This window comes from Ctenopharyngodon idella, chromosome 13 (assembly GCF_019924925.1).
Source record: "Ctenopharyngodon idella isolate HZGC_01 chromosome 13, HZGC01, whole genome shotgun sequence".
NCBI lineage: Eukaryota > Metazoa > Chordata > Actinopteri > Cypriniformes > Xenocyprididae > Ctenopharyngodon > Ctenopharyngodon idella.
The window spans coordinates 25,943,772-25,965,274 of record NC_067232.1 but is presented as its reverse complement, the minus strand read 5'-3'; the positions used below and the strand labels follow the sequence as shown (position 1 = coordinate 25,965,274).

The 21,503-nt window shown below is 35.2% G+C and overlaps 1 protein-coding gene across 2 annotated transcripts in view; it reads right to left on the bottom strand.

The window, feature by feature from the left end:
- Positions 1 to 21,503, bottom strand: part of LOC127525418 (adhesion G protein-coupled receptor A3) — a 154,580-nt gene that overhangs the window by 2,035 nt on the left and 131,042 nt on the right. For both annotated transcript variants that reach the window (XM_051917952.1, XM_051917953.1), the window contains 4 exons: positions 16,868 to 16,995; positions 13,061 to 13,184; positions 8,391 to 8,542; positions 1,297 to 1,392 (listed from right to left, as the gene is read on the bottom strand). In XM_051917952.1, the coding sequence (XP_051773912.1) occupies positions 1,297 to 1,392; positions 8,391 to 8,542; positions 13,061 to 13,184; positions 16,868 to 16,995 (500 nt within the window). The remainder of the gene's footprint in view (positions 1 to 1,296; positions 1,393 to 8,390; positions 8,543 to 13,060; positions 13,185 to 16,867; positions 16,996 to 21,503) is intronic.

Here is a 21,503-nt window from a genome sequence, read left to right as displayed (position 1 = left end):
TATCTGTGAACATCATTATTGTTTTAAAGGGGTCATGAATTGAGAAATCAACTTGAGCTTTTGATATATAAGAGGTCATCGTACTATCAGAATATCCTGTAAATTTCAGAACTGAAAACTTCCTTGTTAGTCCAATAAAAGCTTTTATTGACACCAGGCCCAGCGAACGACTGATCCTGGAATGTGCCTATAGATAGGTGAAACTCCACCTCCGCAGAAGAAATCAACCCCTACTTTATCATTGTAACATTAGTCCCGCCCACTGGCATGATAGTGAGATGAGGAGGAGAGAAGAGCGATACAGGGCTAAAAATAGCATTACCTTTCAAAGGATCCTAATGCAGGAATATGGTTATTCATTTTCAACAATGTGAATGTCTCAGTTGAGCTTTATTTGTATTTGGTACATTTCACTGTGGATTCTTTGGTAAATCAACCACAGACTTTTAAGATACAGAAAGCGATCAAAGAACGCTCCCTTTACAATCGCCGGAGCTGTCAATCAAACAGCGTGAGTTTATCAGTGACTGAGTTCTGGACTCACGTTTTATTCAATGAATCTCTTAGTTACATCGCGTTTGCACTGTTAGTTATGATGAAAGCATACGTTAGTGTGCAGAAATTGAGTTGCAATGACAAGATCACTGCTTTCATGAGCTCAACAACATGTCTGTGATCGACTACAATGTTCATCACTGCAACCTTTCATGTCAGAGTAATACTTAGCTATTTCATAGGCAAAGATGTTAGCCAATCACAGCAGTGGGCGTTTACACTGAAGTCTCACAGCAGACACGCCCCTTAAAACAGAGCGTTCAAATCAGAGGGCTAAAATCAGGGTTGGAAAAATGCCTTTTATTTCTAAATTATAACAATTTTTGATGTAAAAAGCATACTAACATTATAAGTGCACCCCAGGAAACATTATAAAACAATAAAACAACGCAGTTCATGACCCCTTTAAATTCATGTTCCTCTTAATCTTGAATCAAAATAACTTCCCCTCCCTCTTGCAGCGACATCTCTTCTCTTCTCTAATGATGAGGGCGGGGCAACCTGTTGCTCACATGAGATCCACCAATAGCAAACCACAGCCATCCAATCAATTCCCCAGACAAAATCAAGCCCCGCCCTACATTTGTTCTTGTTCCAGAAGCCGTTTCACTCAGATATACTATATAACTGATGAACTCCATATTTAGTATGGAGTATGTTACTCTGAGTGACTCGAGTATATGAAAGAGTGTCACTTAAACTTGTAAAAGAACATATAAGATTGATTTAGTTGCTACTTACACCGGCGTCTGCTCTCCACTGCCATAGTTCTCGATGTTGATGGCTGCTGTGATGCCACATATGATGAAGGGAACTCCTCCACTGATTAAATAAAACCTGCAGACACAAAACACACATACAAATGATCATATTCACTCGTTCTTGTTGTGGCTTCACCATGTTGAAGCTAAAAATACAGCATCTGATTTCAACACTGAAGAGAGTGTTTTATGAGTGATATATTTGAACTGTCAGGACTGTTTGAGCGAAGCATTAAACACAAAGGAAAATCAGGATAAGAGTGATGTGGGAACCCAAAGCCAACCTAGAGGAAAGACAAAATGAGAAACAGACAAGAAAACGTGCACAATGTACACTTCAGAAATGACACTCTAGACACACTCGACACAAGTATACAAACACAGACGTGAACGTACTGTGGTGATATTAAACTCCAGGACTCAAGGGGGTGCTAGAGTTTCCTTCAAATGTCTACAGTGTTTGTGTTTACAGTGTTAACTAACATGTTTATAGTGTTAACTAACTTTAACTTGCTCTGCAAATTTCTCTTCAAACTGTACATCCTCCATGATGTTAGTTTTCCATTAAGATGTTTTAGTAAAAATATCTGCATCTGCTTCTAATGCATCAGTGTTGTCATCATTAACTAAAACTATAAAAATAAAGCTGACATACTAGTATAAAATATGAAATTAGATGAAAATGAAACTGAACAAAAATTAGAAGTTCAAGTACTACAATACTAACTGAAATTAAACAAAAGCTGAAATAAAAATGACTATTTAGAAATATTAAAAAATACTAATGAAAAATGACAAAATCACATTACTAAAAAAATTAAACTGAAATGAAATATGAAATATAAAAGCAAAAGCTAATTCAAAATATTAATGAACTACATTAATAATTACTGAAATAACACTGATGCATGCATATAAATAAACATAATTATTGTAGTTAAATTTTTAGAAATATATATAAAAATATTAAAAAAGGACAATTGATAAAAATCTCATAACAAAATGACTAAAAATTAAACTGAAATGAAACCTGAAATATAAAAGCAAAAGCTAATTCAAAATATTAATGAACTATAATAACAATATTAATAATTATATAAAAAAAAATATATATATATATATATATATAAAAACTAAGGAAAAATTACAAAATCACATAATAAAATGACTAAAAATTAAACAAATAAAACCTGAAATATAAAAGCAAAAGCTAATTTGAAATATTAATAAACTAAAATAATAATAATTACTAAAATAACACTGATGCGTTTAAATTAACATAATTAAATGTCATAGTTAAATATTTAGAAATATTAAAAAAGGACATTTGATAAAAATCATATAACAAAATGACTAAAAATTAAACTGAAATGAAACCTGAAATATAAAAGCAAAAGCTAATTTGAAATACTAATAAACTATAATAATAATAATAATAATAATAATTACTAAAATAACACAGATGCATATAAATGAACATAATTAAATATCACTCTTCAATGTGTTTAAGGAAAAAGTGTGAAAAACATGCATTTGATTATTTTTATTCAGATTTTAACTGTATTTTACTACTTTTCTTAAACATTTTGAATCTATTAGACTACAGCAACTGTTTGGTTAAAATGGCACCTCTAATAAAAAAAAACAAAACAAAAAAAACTAAAAACTAAACTATTTAAACTATTTAAGAGCAAATACATGAATATATCAAACATCTTCAAAAGGTAAAAGAGAGAGGGAAGAGAGAGAGAGAGAGAGAGAGCGAGAGAGAGGGTGTGTTAAAGTGCTGTCACATCCTGATAGAGGTGCTTCTTTCATGGGACCGTATGTCTCCTAATGTAGCCATCATTCTGCACACACTTACACACACACAGTTTCATGACCTCTTCTCCTCTTTTTCCCGTTTTCAGACTTAATCTTCTCGCCCTGCTGTTTACCGCCCACATTCACTGAGCTACAAAATGGCAGACTGAAGACGCCGAAGTTCAAGCACAACAATCATCAGATATAAATGGACCCAAAGAGTCTGAACCTCCTTCAGCCGCGACACGAACACAACAAAACATTACAGAGCACAAAACATGACATTTAACATGGGTGTTTCAAAGCACAACCTCCATGAGACTCCAGGATTACCTCATCTAAACAATAATAAGGCAAACACTTTACAATCAGGTTAACATTGTCGTAAAGTTACCAAAATATGTAATCATTTAGTCATGTTGCTTCAAACCTGTACGACTTTCTGTATCATTTCATTTTCATGTGAGGATATTCGGCTCGTGGTGCTCTGAAAGTCAAGTCAGCTTTATTTCTATAGCGCTTTATACAATACAGATTGTTTCAGATTCGATTCTTCACAGTCAGTTCAGTGTTGATTCAGTTCGGTTCAATAACTGTGTGAAAAGTGAACGAGGACAGACTCTCCCATAATGCCTCTCTTCATGCACAGCTTCAGAATCACATCCTCATGAATCACAACTGAAGACACTGAGAAATGGAGGAAGACTATGACCTGGTGGAAGGTCGCTTTGATAGGACGCCGGCGCTGATGTGATTCGCGTGTGTGTGTGCGGGAAATTGATTTCTCTTCATCGGCTCCTGTGACAGACGGCATTAAAGTCAATCACATGAGATCGGCCCGGCGAGCAAAGATACACCAGCGTCAGCACATTATCTGCTTTAAAAACGCCACACAAACACACACACACACACACACACACTCCCCAAAGGGAATGAACTACACGCGTGCTCCTCGCAGAATAACATACAAGCAAATGACTGTAATTTCAGGCTGTGATTCAGGGCTGTTTTGACATCTCAACAGCATCCCAGTGCGTCTCTTCGGGGTTCGGCCGAGATTAAAACAGCCACCCTCTGTGTGCAGACATGCGGGTGTCGTCCAAACATGCTGCATAATTCATGAAATTATCCAACATTTTCAGAAAAAGCTGTTGGCTCTGTGATACAGTATGTAGCCGTTTATTAAACTAAAATCACCAGATCCTTGGTGATTTGACTTGTGCTTTTGAAAGAAGTCTCTTCTGCTCACCTGCCTTTTTAAAATAAAAAAAAATACAGTAAAAATGTGAAATATTATTACAATTTCAAATGCTGTTTTCTATGTGAATATATAGTAAACTGTACTTTATTCCTGTGATCAAAGCTGAATTTTCAGCATCATTACTCCAGTCTTCAGTGTCACATGATCCTTCAGAAATCATTCTAATATGCTGATTTGCTGCTCAAGAATCATTTCTGATTATTATCAATGTTGAAAACAGTTGTGCTGCTTCAGATTTTTGTGGAAACTGTGATACACTACCATTCAAAAGTCTGGGGTAAATAAGATTTTTTTTAAAGGAAATTAATACTTTTATTCATCTAAGATGCATTAAACTGATCAAAAGTGACATTGAAGACATTTACAATGTTAAAAAAGATTCTATTTCGAATCCTGTTCTTCTGAACTTTCTATTAATCAAAGAATAGATAAACAGAAATGTTTCTTGAGCAGCAAATCAGCATATTAGAATGATTTCTGAAGGATCATGTGACACTGAAGACTGAAAATTCAGCTTTGATCACAGGAATAAATTACAGTTTACTATATATTCACATAGAAAACAACTGTTTTAAATTCTAATAATATTTCACAATTTTTACTCTAGTTTTGATCAAATAAATGCATTTATCTATCTATCTAGATAAAATTGAACAGTTTGGAGTCGATAAGATTTTTAAATGTTTTTTTGAAGAAGTCTCTTCTCCTCACCAAGGCTGCATTTTTTTGACAAAAAATACAGTAAAAAATGTAAAAATTTTGAAATATTATTGCAATCTAAAATAGCTGTTTTCTATGTGAATATATGTTAAAATGTAATTTATTCCTGTGATCAAAGCTGAATTTTCAGTCTTCAGTGTCACATGATCCTTCAGAAATCATTCTAATATTAAGAATTAATATAAGCGTGAATACTTCTTCATTGGGCTCCTAATGTACGTGATGTGTGGGTGGAAATGGTGCATTACAGGCAAAAAGTCACATGATCATGATCACAACTAGTCCACAAGTGGCATGAATGGGTCAAACTATTCCATACAGAGCAAACAACTCATGCATTTGGATATCAGCACTTCTGGTCATGCTGAATCAAAACGAACGTGACACGATTGGTGCGCTGCGACCTCTCTCTCAGCTGCACCGCTGCGTCTGTGACCTTCATCACACCTGCAGTGTTTACAGAGGATCTGCTGACTAATGGCCCGAAAACAAGCTGACTATTAACCATAATAGCAGAACAACAGTCATAACAAACACAAGTTACACACAATATGCTTTTTACTGTATTATTGTAGTAATTTTTAAAGCATTTTAGGCAAGACACTTCAGACAAAATCTCCACTTCAGCAGCTTTACACACTCCAAACCTTACAGTTTTATTCATATCTATATTCTGAAGGTTTGTTCATATATAATTTGCCTGATTTATAGAACATTTTATTCCTAAAAACATGGTGAAAATGCATGTTTTTTTCTGGTTGTTTTTGAAAATATTCTCTGATTTCTGGAGTGATAAAGTGATAAAACTTGTAAATAACCATTTTTTTTTTTTTTTTTTTTGCATTTCTTAATGTAATTATTTAACTGATTATATTTTACTCTATTCACTTGGGGTGTCTTGCCTTAAATTAAACCTGACATGACTTGGACATAATTAACTTGACATTTGATATTCAACAGTGCTTTGATCTGCCTGCATTGACACCATTTTCTTTAAGAGCTGCTGTGCAGCCAAAATTATATACCAGTTATCACTGTAAAGCTGCTTTGACACAATCTGCATTGTAAGAAGCGCTATATAAATAAAGGTGACTTGACTTGACTTGACATAATTAATAGCATGTTAGTGTAAAAGATAAGTGATGTTCTATAAGCCTTTAAACACAGAAAACATGTTCAAATGAGGCTGCAACATGAACTTACGCTCGACTAAAAGAGAAACTGCTTCTGAGAGAGAGAGAGAAGATGTGAGAGCATAAAATAGATGTGCTGATCCAACCAACAATCAAGAAATAAAATGAACCGCAGGAGGTTTGAAGCGTGAGAGAATTATTCTGAAGACAGATAAACGAAAAAACAATCACTCCGCCTGCAGTCGTACAGCAGAATCACTCTGAAAAGAAACAAGTTTCAATCAAACTCGTGGAAGTGCACATCACAGACGAGGAAAAACATTACAGAGCTATTGATCCATTTCATGGATACTTTCAGAATAGCATACTATTCTTATACTATACTATTATCTGCTGTATACTGTAGCTATAGTACACACATACTAACGTTTGCAATTACATTTAAAGAAATAATGGGCTTCATATATCAGTGTATACTGTGCAGTACACTAGTATTGAACCATTTTCATGTTCTCTGTTAATTAAGAACCAAATTAATTGTAGAAAAGAGGCTGAAGTGAAGTGTAAACCGAGCATCGTGCTGAAGTGCTCCACGTCAGAGGGCTGAAGATTGTTCTGTCAGTCTGGTTTACAGCATCTGACTCACGTCTTACAGGCCAGACCGTTTCTGAACGCTCGCCGCTGAGAGAACACAATGTGACCTACTTTCAACACAATAAAACCCAAACGTTCCACTCAGAAGTACTAAAAATCCCAGATTAAAAACTGTGAAGCACCAGTCATCAGAGCAGACAAGCTGTTTTATATATATATATATATATATATATATATACACACGTGTGTGTGTGTGCATTTTATAGTGAAGCTGTGTGTGTTTTATAGTTTGCTAATTGTTGAGTTGTTCGCAGTTTAACACGCAACTTTGTACATTAATAATAATTTAGTGTAGTGTAGTGTGTGTGTGTGTGTATATATATATATATATATATATACACACACACACACACACACACATATACATACATATACACACATCCAAAATAAAAGTTAAAAGTTTGTGTTTACATAATATGTGTGTACTGTGTGTATTTATTATTATATATTAAATACACACATACATGTGAATACATTTTAAGAAATATATAATTTATATTGTATATAAATATAAATATTTTATACACAAATGTAATATATTTGTGTTAAATAATATACATGCATGTGTGTATTTATATATACATATTAAATATACAGAGTACACACACATATATTATGTAAACACAAACTTTTATTTTGGATGCAATTAATACACACACACACACATATATATGTATATATGCATACACACACACATACATGTACATGTACACACACACACACACACACACATGTACATATACATACACACACACACACACATATATATATATATATATGCATACACACACACACACATATATATGTATATATGCATACACACACACATACATGTACATATACACACACACACACACACACACATATATATATATATATGCATATACACACACACACACACACACACACACACATATATATATACACATTATACATATATATGTTAAAATGTATATACACACAATACATTCCTCTAAATTGTTATTAATGTACAAAGTTGTGTGTTAAACGACCAGAAACAACTAAACTCAACAATTAACAAACTATAAAACAAAGCAGTCCTACCTATCGACAGACATACCGCAGTATAAACGGTAACTACCAAACTGACCAGCCCAAAGGTGAAGATAAATTCATCACACACTGATTTAGACACACGCTGCTCTGCGATCTGACTCTTATTCTCTTTACGGGTGGTTAATTCACATGTTGAATTTCCCCTGAACACAAATTGATTGGGCTTATTAGCCTGACACTGAAAGAAGGTTAACATGAAGGTTACAATCAACATCCCGACACTGCATCTGTCTGTCTCTCATGTTTACCGGCTGGATCTTCACTGTAAGAGGTTCATCTCGACAGACCATTTGCTCTTCAGACTAATGTCAAGCACCAAGCGGCTAATTTGTTCAAATTAACTCTGCAAGTGTCATAACCCGAGAACAACACGGCGTCTCAATGAAACCTGGAGACGAGCATACATGCGTTTGTGATGGTTCGTACCTCAGCATGGGTGATCTGGCGGGGTGAGGAGGCGTGTGGTCTCCGTCCTGTGCTTGCTGTGGTTTTTTGGTCACCTGTCTGTAGATGTTTCGTGCCGTTACGCCCAACCAGAGTATAGTGGACAGAGAAGAGTAATGCAACACGATCCCGACCTGAAACACACACAGACACAAACAGCTGAGTGTTTGAGGCACAAAACAATTCCAGATAAAACAAAATGAGATGTTTTTTGATCATGCTATTTTTAGCAGCATATTAAGTACCATGTTAATACCATGGTACGTGAATATGGTAAAACAAAAAATACTTTTATTTGGCAATGATGCATTAAATTGATCAAAAGTGACAGTAAAGACATTTAAAACGTTGCAAAAGATTTCTGCTTCAAATAAATGCTGTTCTTTTACATTTTCTATCCATCAAAGAATCCTGAAAAATAAAATGAATCACTGTTTCCACAAAAATATGACTCAACATTGATAATAATCATAAATGTTTGAGCAGCAAATATTAGCAGCATATTAGAATGATTTCTGAAGGATCATGTGACACTGAAGACTAGAGTAATGATGCTGAAAATTCACATTTGATCACAGGAATAAATTACATTTTACTATATATTCACATTGAAAACAGCTATTTTAAATTGTAATAATATTTCACAATTTTTACTGTATTTTTGATCAAATAAATGCAGCCTTGCTGAGCAGAAGAGACTTCTTTCTAAAACATAAAATAAATATGTTAAAAACATAAATCTTACCCACCCCAAAGTTATAACAGTAGATATATGAAACAATTTAGCAAAAGCAAATGAGACAGACATAATTGCCTCTTTAACAGCTTCGTTCAGTGATAATTTTGCCTTTGGTTGTCATCTATCAAATTAAACACATTAAACACATCAGGTTGGATGACAGTAACTTCAAATGTCATGTGTGTCTTATCACCATTAAACCTGAAAATGAAACCCATTAAACAACTGAAATGGTTAGTGTCTGATCTTAATAATCTCAAGGCCAATTAATCAGCCAGGCTAGTCTATCTAAATAAAAATAAAAAACTCTAATAGTATCTTAATGATACTACAATAACACAGCAACACACACACACACACACACACACACATACAGCTCCTGTCTCTCTGTCGTCACATTATTTTGTTCATCTGTAATCTAAATTAAATGCTGCGCTGTCATATATTCAGCAGGAATCCCGGCTAAATATAATTTCTCTCATCCACTTACGCATCACTCTGTTTGCAGAGACAGCGAATAAAATAATCACATTTTCCCTGCGTTCTCATCTCAGCATTTGTCTGGGGAGCCGCGTGGGCTGTGAAAACAACATATATGTTCACAAACACTCATGTGAAATTATCCAGAAGAGAAAGATAAAGGGCAAAACTCCAAAGATCCATATCATCAGGAGACAATGACTGACAACGGATTCCCATTACACAGATTACACTTTCCCAAGTCATCCATCACACGGCCAAGGCCAATCAAATCCAGCGTTTCTACAGGCGGCGATGCAACGCAGGCTCTCTGAGATGAAACACATGAAGATGAATAAATATAAATCTGAGAACGACCTTGAGCCGTGACACTGAACCCGACAGAAAATACCCCGACAGAAAATCCCTGACAAACCCAGAGACATTCGACCGGAGCTTAACAACATGTTCCAACTAGTACAACGTGATCAATCGCATGGAAATCTGCAGTGACCTTGACAGGTGATGAACAAGATGCTTGGTCTTTATTTTCTTTCATTTCATTCCTGCTCCAAATAACTTATTTTTTTGAAAACACAGTAAAAAATGTGAAATATTATTACAATTTAAAATAGCTGTTTTCTATGTGAATATATAGTAAAATGTAATTTATTTCTGTGATTAAAGCTGAATTTTCAGCATCATTACTCCAGACTTCAGTGTCACATGATCCTTCAGAAATGTTTCTTGAGCATCAAATCATCATATTAGAATGATTTCTGAAGGATCATGTGACACTGAAGACTGGAGTAATGATGCTGAAAATTCAGCTTTGATCACAGGAATAAATTACATGTATATATAAATACACACACATACATGTATCTATTTAAGAAATATTTACATGTATACATATATATTTATATATTTATATATAATTTGTATTATATATAAATATTTTATATATACAGTATCTCAAAGAAGTGAGTACACCCCTCACATTTTTATGTTACAATGTAAAGTAGTGAGTGTACAGCTTGTATAACAGTGTAAATTTGCTGTCCCCTCAAAATAACTCAACACACAGCCATTAATGTCTGAACCGCTGGCCACAAAAGTGAGTACACCCCTAAGTGAAAATGTCCAAATTGGTCCCAATTAGCCATTTTCTCTCCCCGGTGTCATGTGACTCGTTAGTGTTACAAGCTCTCAGGTGTGAATGAGGAGCAGGTGTGTTAAATTTGGTGTTATTGCTCTCACTCTCTCATACTGGTCACTGGAAGTTCAACATGGCACCTCATGGCAAAGAACTCTCTGAGGATCTGAAAAAAAGAATTGTTGCTCTACATAAAGATGGCGTCGGCTATAAGAAGATTGCCAAGAACCTGAAACTGAGCTGCAGCACGGTGGCCAAGACCATACAGTGGTTTAACAGGACAGGTTACACTCAGAACAGGCCTCGCCATGGTCGACCAAAGAAGCTGAGTGCACGTGCTCAACGTCATATCCAGAGGTTGTGTTTGGGAAATAGACGTATGAGTGCTGCCAGCATTGCTGCAGAGGTTGAAGGGGTGGGGGGTCAGCCTGTCAGTGCTCAGACCATACGCCGCACACTGCATCAAATTGGTCTGCATGGCTGTCATCCCAGAAGGAAGCCTCTTCTAAAGATGATGCACAAGAAAGCCCGCAAACAGTTTGGACATGGATTACTGGAACCATGTCCTGTGGTCTGATGAGACCAAGATAAACTTATTTGGTTCAGATGGTGTCAAGCGTGTGTGGCAGCAACCAGGTGAGGAGTACAAAGACAAGTGTGTCTTGCCTACAGTCAAGCATGGTGGTGGGAGTGTCATGGTCTGGGGCTGCATGAGTGCTGCCGGCATTGGGGAGCTACAGTTCATTGAGGGAACCATGAATGCCAACATGTACTGTGACATACTGAAGCAGAGCATGATCCCCTCTCTTCAGAGACTGGGCCGCAGGGTAGTATTCCAACATGATAACGACCCCAAACACAACTCCAAGATGACCGCTGCCTTGCTAAAGAAGCTGAGGGTACCTAAACCCTATTGAGCATCTGTGGGGCATCCTCAAACAGAAGGTGGAGGAGCGCAAGGTCTCTAACATCCACCAGCTCTGTGATGTCGTCATGGAGGAGTGGAAGAGGACTCCAGTGGCAACCTGTGAAGCTCTGGTGAACTCCATGCCCAAGAGGGTTAAGGCAGTGCTGGAAAATAATGGTGGCCACACAAAATATTGACACTTTGGGCCCAATTTGGACATTTTCACTTAGGGGTGTACTCACTTTTGTGGCCAGCGGTTTAGACATTAATGGCTGTGTGTTGAGTTATTTTGAGGGGACAGCAAATTTACACTGTTATACAAGCTGTACTATCACTACTTTACATTGTAGCAAAGTGTCATTTCTTCAATGATGTCACATGAAAAGATATAATGAAATATTTACAAAAATTTACACTTCTGTGAGATACTGTAAATATAATATATTTTTGTTAAATATATACATGTGTGTGTATTGGTATATACACATAATAAATATACACAGTACACACACATGTATTATGTAAACACAAACTTTTATTTCGGATGCAATTAATCAATTAATCATTTGACAGCGCTAATGTAAATCTACTAAAGGCAATAAAGTAAAAATCATAATTGGCTTATTATATCAGTCAGAATTGTAATATCAGTGCATCTCTAGTGAATTTAGCACTCTCAAAAGCATGCAAAGTTATATAATGTTATTAAATTGTTAGTAAATTACTGAATATGATTTGATTATGAGTCAAGGTAGCAAACAGGATGCAAATTCACATTCAAAGAAGTAGAATTAAAAAGTAATGAAATTCATATAAGTGTAGTTTTCAATATTGCATTTAATTTTTGCCTTCTATGTCTGAATACATTTAAAAAGCTCTTATAGACAGTAGCAGAGATTCATCTGAAGCCTGCAGAGTTCAGGGTCGAATCAAGACGCACCAAGATATCACGCTGACAAACAAACCCATTGCACTTATATAAATGTACAGCGTCCCACTGACCCAAACTTTAATATCATCTTTATCTTTAGTCCATAATGTGGGATGAAATGCAGTCGTGCTACACAATGACTGAAGCCCTTTAGCACTGCACACGAGAATAGAGTCACGTCACACATCCACATCCATCTGAAGGGACAAAAGCGCCACTGAAAGCACCTGAAGGCACAACAGCGTCTAAAGTGCAAATATATGATGATCTAAATAGATGACTTCAAGTCTGTAAAGCATTTTCATTAAGGTCAGAGGCCGTATGCATGAGGCAACCAGAAACACGCTCCGTACACACTGCTACACACGAATAATCGATTTTTAGGGGCGGCAATGTATTGAAAGAGACTATCTGAGAGGGGGAGATAAAGAGAGCGCAGATGAAAAGGCACGAGACTCACGGCCTGGCAGATGATGGGGTATTTGATTCGGTTGATGCCTCCGGCGAACACGGCGAACGTCAGGGCCGTGTGGAAGCAGAAGTTGAGAAGCATGTGCCATCCCTTCCGACTGATCCGGATTGTGCTGGAAAAGCAGGATAAAACAGACACACACAACATAAGGTCAACATGTGTAAACCGGATTAAATCCCTAAATGTGCCTCTGAGTACATAAGAGAGACGTACAGGTCATCATAACACACCACAACAGAGCAGAAACACTGCGGGAAAAACAAATGACATCAAACACTACAGACACATGACATCAGAAGAGGGTTATAAAAATATTATTGAAAACAAAAGAGGTCTGAGTATACATCTTTACTTTTATTTGTCTTTTATATTATAGTACATATGCTTTTTTTTTTTTTTTTTTTTTAAATAAAAATAATAAAATATAAAATTAAATAAAATATGTCATAAAATACATAAATTAAAATAATTTAATTTAATGTTTTAAAAAATAATTTAATACGTGTGTTTATATTATTTTATATTATAAATAAAGTATAGTATAATATTAAAATATTAAATGCATTTTTTGTTTATTATATATTATGAAATATTTTAGTATGTTTATTTTTGAAATAATATATAACAAAATATAAAACCAAAACAACAATAAAACAATAAACAAATATTTATTTTAGCATCATTTATTTTATTTTTGTAATAATATATACATATATACATTATATATATATATATATATATATATATATATATATATATATATATATATATATATACACACATTATATATAATATATAATATATATATATATATATATATATATATATAAATTAAAATATATTATAAAATACAGTGAAACATTTTATTTAATATTTTAGTATGTTTATTTTATTTCTAAAATAAAAATAAATATAATAAAATCTAAAACTAAAAATACAAACAAAATATTTATTTATAGATATTTTTTAATAATATAATTTAATTTTAATATAATTTTATTTGTATTTTGTGTTCGTGTGTATGTATATATATTATATTTTTAATTTATTAATTTATTATATTATATTATTATATTAATTTATTATATTATAATTTTATTATATATGTATGTGTATACAGTGGACATCACCATGAGCACAACATCTTGATCCAAACTATCACATTTTACAACCTGAAATCACTTGCTCTACTTTTTATTTCCTCTCAGAGCGTGTAGATCCAGATGGCCAGTTTCTTAATAGCTTAGCTTAAATTAAAAGTCATTACAAAAATCACATGAACCCACTGCCCGTGACGCCTTAAAACACTGTCTTTGTAAGTTCTGGAACAGATTTCCTCTCTGAGAGCCCATAAATCATGCGCTCTGCTCGGCTGAATGAGCAGGTGAGGCGTCTCTCTGGGTCAGGAGCTTTAACCTGGCATCACTCCATACAGCCCTACCAGTGTGTGTGTGTGTGTGTGTGTGTGTGTGTGTGTGTGTGTGTGTGTGTGTGTGAGAGAGAGAGAGAGAGAGAGAGAGAGAGAGAGAGAGAGAGAGAGAGAGAGAGAGAGAGAGAGAGACTCAAGCATGTCTCACAGCCTGCAGGAAAAAACGATCTGATGGACTTTAAATAGGTCTCACAGCATTTCCATTTACACTCTTGATAAAGTTGGCAGGATCAGCAGCCAAATACAATCATGCTGTGATGGATACGCCTGTCAGACTCACAACTGTGACATCAACACTGAAGTGGCATTTCCTTTTATAGACTCACTAGCTGACTTATTTCATTGACCTTATCATATATTTAATATACACTATGGTTTAAAAAGTTTGAAGTATGTACGATTTTTAAATGTTTTTGAAAGAAGTCTCTTCTGCTCATCAAGGCTGCATTTATTTAATCAAAAATACAGTATAAATTGTGAAATATTATTACAATTTAAAATAGCTGTTTTCTATGTGAATATATGTTAAAGTTTAATTTATTTCTTGTGATCAAAGCTGAATTTTCAGCATCATTACTCCAGTCCTCAGTGTCACATGATCCTTCAGAAATCATTCTAATATGCTATTAATTTTAATTTCTTTAAAAAAAAGGTACTCGCCCCAAACTTTTAAACGCTAGTGATTAATAATTCAATACTTCAAAGACAAAAAAGATCCCTTTTACACAAGATCATGTAAACAGGTAAATTGATTCAAGTATACGCAGAAACTGAGTGCTGAATTCACAAAACAAAAACACCATTTTTACATTCTTCATTTCAGCTTAAATACACATCTTATTCACATGCAATCCAGTTTAACACAGTCAAGTAGACTTTATAGTGCATTCTAGATGTCTGCGGTGAACTTCAGGCCATAACATCATGATTAAATCTCTTAAAGAGACACATTAGCCCCAGATGTTTACTAGAGAACTCAATAAAGATTCATTTGCGGATAGCTGAAGATAAGATGACACGAAGTTCAGACGATTCTGTGGCTGGAGTGTGATTTCCCCAAAGCCCTGATGATGGACTGATTTCATCTCGAGCGTCTGGCTTGTAAATGAAGGAATCTAAGTCTACAGCTTACAAACACTGACTCACAGTCGAACAGTCAGAAGAAAAACAAACAGCAAACTGAGATGAAAGCTGCGGAGCAGAAGTGTGACAGTATGTGAAATCTGACAGACGGAGCGTTTAAAGCCGTCCACTTCTGACTCATGAGTGTCTTCATGATGGAAGATCAATAAAGCTGAACTATTGAAGTGTAAGTCACAGCTGCAACCTTCACCAGCACATCTACAACAAACTGAAAGAGGACCTATTATACCATTTTTTAAAGTCTGAATTTTGTTTCTGGGCTATACTACAATAGGTTTTCATGCTTGAATGTTCAGTTTTTTCCCTCTCTTCCCAGTCTGTCAGTAACACTCTGTTTAGTTCTCCTGTTTGAAGCCCCTCCTTCTGAAAAGCACAATGTGCTCTGATTGGTCAGCTGGAGCAGTGTGTTGTGATTGGTCAAGCACTTTGAGCGTGTTTGGGAAATGTATCACCCCTTACCATAACCGCCAGTATCACCACACTACTAACTAATTCAACTAGGCCCCGCCCCTTTATTCTGAGTATGCTGTGGGCGGGAACTATTTAAATGAGGAATACTGTGACGTGTTTGTTCCTGAAAGAAAACTCAAGACTACAATGGAGGCGTTTCAGGGAGTTCAGAAACAGTGACACTGATATAGAGAATAACTCCCGCTGGAAGGACTTTGGAAACCTTTTTCATGCTCAAACAGCAACATTACACACTAAAGAAAGATGAACATGGAAAAAAGCCACTTCGTGAGCTGATCATCACTTCCTTTTTAGTTACAGCACCAAATAAACAAGAATGAACATCAGAAGGAATGTTGAAAGATAATGTACAACTTATTGAAATTAATCATGTCACATGTAATCGCTCAATCAGTGTTTCAACCATGGAAAGAAATCAATCAGCTTGAGAACAACAATATCACGTAACGTCACATTTATCTCAGAAAAGCCATTCAATGACCATAAATCAAGCTAGTACAAATTTCAGATATGATAATGTGCATTTTGTTTTTGACCAATCACGACAGACTAGGCTGTCTGACCAATCAGAGCAGAGCAGGCTCTCGGAAAGGCAGGGTTTAGAGAGACCGAATTCTTAATCAAACCGTTTCAGACACTGTGAGAAAAGAGCTGATGCTTCAATGGATATTATGAGAAAATAAAGTGTTTTTGAGCTTGGATGCGTGTAAACCTACTGTAGGATATTTAAACAAACCTATTTAATGCCCTACCTGTGGTGCACTATGTAGGTGATGATGGAGGCAAACAGACAGAGGAGCATGACAGCCGTGCAGGCGTAAACCACTGGGTGCAGGAACTCTCCTGGATACGGAGGGAACGACAGCACCTTCTTCAGATCCTGAGAGACAGACAGACAGAAAAAGAGAGAATCAGTTTCCGGCAGGAGTGTCAGACACACAGATGCTGCGTTACCATGACAACACAGACTCATGACACAAAAAGTGAGCACTTTTCATACGATCAGTGTCCCATTCCTTGTTTAAAGCCTTAAAGGAATAAACATCTATTAGTTTTCATGATAAGATTTAACTGAATGTAAAATTAACATGGATAAATTTAACATAAATTTAACTGTCACTGCATGACCTTTCCCATTTAAAAGAAGAGAAAATTCCATAATTGTAACACCCAGGAAATTACATCATTTTATACATATACATCTGTATACGGATAAAGCTGGTTATACGTATATACACAACTTTATAGAGCAGTTTAGATTGTTGCTTGATTGTTGATTATAAACAATCAAGCAGTTTAGATTTGCTATATATTATATATCACTTTATGTGAGTGTACCGTATGTATGCTGATCAAGTTGGATATTTAGTAGTTGTAGGTTGGAGTTATTCATTCGTTATGTGGTGATATTGAAATATATATTTATATAGGGTTAAATGTTTTTAGGATTTATTTGAAAGTTAAGTGAAAATCATGGCATAATACCTATACATAACACATAGTATATAGAAATAATGCCCCAAATTTTGGTTTGAAAAATAGCAAACTTCCCATAAAATAATGACCAAACAGGCCTATTTGTGGAACGTGCCAGTGAGTATGTAAAGATGCTGTGACCTGTTTACTAGACAATAACCATCACAAACACACCAGAGGTCACATACAAACGCATAAAGACTCTGCTGAAGCAGTAATACAGTAATAGTGCGTGTGTGTGTGTGTGGGTGTTTTAAAGGACTCGAGGGCCGGCAGCGGTACAAGGCTTTTCACTGACTGCAGCGTTTAATTGTGTCCTCCTTGACCCTGAGTTTAGTGAAGGAGCAGATACAGAAAGAGAGGAAGTCAGATGAATGATAGACAGTGAAAAAGTGTGACACATGTGAAGGTTATTAGCACCCGTGCACAAGGACAAACTCAACCAATAAAAGATGCAGGAAGAAACACTGAATCAGAAGAAAAGCTCAGGGTGCTTGACCACCTACTAGTGTTGTAGTCAAGACCAACTAATCTGAGACCAAGCTGAGACCAAGACCAGACCAGCAATCCTTAAAGGAGTCATGAATTGAGAAATCAACTTTTCCTTGAGCTTTTGATATATAAGAGGTCATCGTACTATAAGAATATCCTGTAAATTTCAGAACTGAAAACTTCCTTGTTAGTCAAATAAAAGTTTTTATTGACACCAGGCCCAGCGAACGACTGATCCTGGAATGTGCCTATCTAGCAGAAAAAAAATCAATGCCTACTTCATCATTGCAACGTTAGCCCCGCCCACTGGCGTGTTAGTGAGATGAGGAGGAGAGAAGAGCGATACAGGACAAAAATAACATTACCTTTCAAAGGATCCTAATGCAGGAATATGGTTATTTATTTTCAACAATGTGAATGTCTCAGTTGAGCTTTATTTATTTGTATTCGGTACATTTCACTGTGGATTCTTTGGTAAATCAATCGCATTTCGGCTCAGGCTTTGCAAACAGATTTTTATGACTCGACAGTAATGCAACAACATGTCAGTAACTGTGTTAATTCTAATGCCTAATCTAATGATTCATGTACAGTCAGATGTTCTTTATGTGTCAGTACATCAAACCAGTGACTAAACGCTCAACTTCAGGTTGTTTCTCTTAGTAGGATGAAAATAATCTGCTATTTAAACAGCGATTAAATTATATACAGAAAGCGATCAAAGAACGCTCCCTTTACAATCGCTGGAGCTGTCAATCAAACAGTGTGAGTTTATCAGTGACTGAGTTCTGGACTCACACCAAAACTTTTTTGTTTTATTCAATGAATCTCTTAGTTACATCACATTTGCACTGTTAGTTATGATGAAAGCATTCGTTAGTGTGCAGAAACTGAGTTGCAATAACGAAATCATTGCTTTCATGTGCTCAACAACATGTCTGTGATTGACTACAATGTTCATCACTGCAACCTTTCATGCCGCAATCTAAATATAATGCCATAGATCTAAGTGTAATGCTTTAATCAACACTTTTCACAATTAGTTAACCTTGTTTATTGAATGTTTGTGTAAAAGCAATATCAAATTTACAAGTGCAAACATCTCAGTAAGACTATCATTAATCTTTTAACATAATTAATCAAAAACCAGATTATATTTTTCTGCCATCCATCCACATCAACAGGTGAGCTGACATTAGCCTGCGACCACACTAAACTTAGTTGCTCATGCGAGACTAAAACCCTAACTTGATATGACATTCACATCAGCTTCATCATTAACCACGTCACGTCACTCAGGCGGCCTTTTGGGTTTATTTCCAGCAATATTAAGATTAAAGAAGGATATAACGTTTCAACCTTTATTTCAAAGTGAATCATATCCCGATATTTCATCAAAGGACATCCATTTATGTCTGTGCTGAGACCTGAATATCTTCTGATCTTTGACCTGCACCCATCTGGATCTGGAATCAACCAGCAATGGCAAAAGTAAAATTATTTTCAGGAGAGAAAGAGACGAGGTACGTATTGCTTATCAAGGCTGAGTGGGAGAAATACACGAGTACTTGTAAATATTCATCTCCATAAACTAGGCGAGGGATTAATACACACACACACACACACACACACACACACACACACACACAAATCCTCTGGCTGGCGGTCTGAACATTCACAGGCTTGATCCTCTTATGAAACAGGCTGCTATGAAAACTTAGAAACAGCATCTAAACTAAAACTGAGATCAGACCAGCACAAGAAAACGACACAGCAGCACTGATAACACATCAATATTGAGATTAATAACCTCATAAAACAAAGCAGGACATACTGTATTGCTCATCAAATCAAATGAGGAACATAAAATATCAAAGACAACAGACATTCATTACAAGTAAATTTGATCAGGACTGTGAATATTATATAAATTATTGTTATTATTCTAAACTAATCATGTAATGACTGTTGTTTGCATAATGCATTGCAAAAAAAAATCAACTGTAATATAATGACTAAAATCTTATTCTCTAGAGGACATTGATCTGATATAAAGATAGTAAGTTCAACTGGTGTGTGGTTTAATAAAGACAACTGATAAATCAAACATTTCCAGTCAACATTCAGTCTGTTTTCATCAGGACAGACATGGAAAACATGATGTTCTGCTGTTAAAACAGGACAAATGATTGAATAATTACACACTACAATCTGGCACTGCCTCAAATATATAATTTGTGGATAAAAACATTAAAAATACCCTGAATTTTTACTCATTCATTATTGAAAGTGAGATTATTTTAATAATGAAAAAAAAAAACTGACGTAAAAAAAATGGAAAAAAAACCCAACACATTTTTGAACCTTTAGAAAATTCACAAACTTTGAGTATCATATTTGATAAATCAGGCTTTAAATGGTTTATATATGACATAGTGAGAATATTGAGGGGGAAAAAAAACAGCTCAGTTTTATTCAGAGACTCAAACTGAGCAAAAATATGCTGTAGATGTAGATATTTATATAATGAAATCCAGATGCTTGTAATGCACATCAATGAAATCTTCACAACAGCATAAAATGCATATAAATATCAGTATCTGCCAATAATGTCTTAGTAAGATGATATTTAAATGCTTAGTTTTATGATCAAAGCTCTGTAGTTTTAAAACATATAATGCAATACAATGATGATTGAGAGATCAAATAAACCTTCCTCAAAAGCCTAAGGATCATATTTGATACTCATGATTTTTCTAATAAACGATGTCTGGATAATCAAGTAAACCAAAGCTGCTTCAGTCCAGTTGAAATATTACAAACAATATCAAACTTATTCTTGCGTTTACATGATAAAATCAGTGCAGATTTCACAGCAGAAAGACACAAGCTAAAGGAGGACGTTTGAACAATTATACTAAAAGATTTTTACTTGATAAATAGTCTAAACTATCAATCAGATGACAGAATGTATGTAGATTGTGTCCAACAGGTTCTTCAGCCAAGTCTGATGATTTAGACGCCTTAGAAATATGAGTATCAAATATGATACAGTAGGCGTATTCATATAGCAGAAAATGACACAAATGATCTCAGAACATCCCAAGGGCTACAATTCATTTAACCACAGTTAACAGAAAAAAGTTCAGCTATCTACATAGGAAGATTTGACTGTAAAACAACCAAGATAACTAGAGGATTGCACAGCACATCTGACCTGAAATAAACCACTGCATGTTCACTGACATATTTATATCACACATGAAGGATGTTGAGGAGATCTGAATTGTCAGCAGGTCAGAAGTCAGCTGTTTACATCCCAGCAATGCTGTAAATAGCAGGATTTACAAAAACATGTTCCCTCTAAAATTTTACTAGTACCGTCATTAAAACACCACAGGGGTGTAACGACCAGTGTTG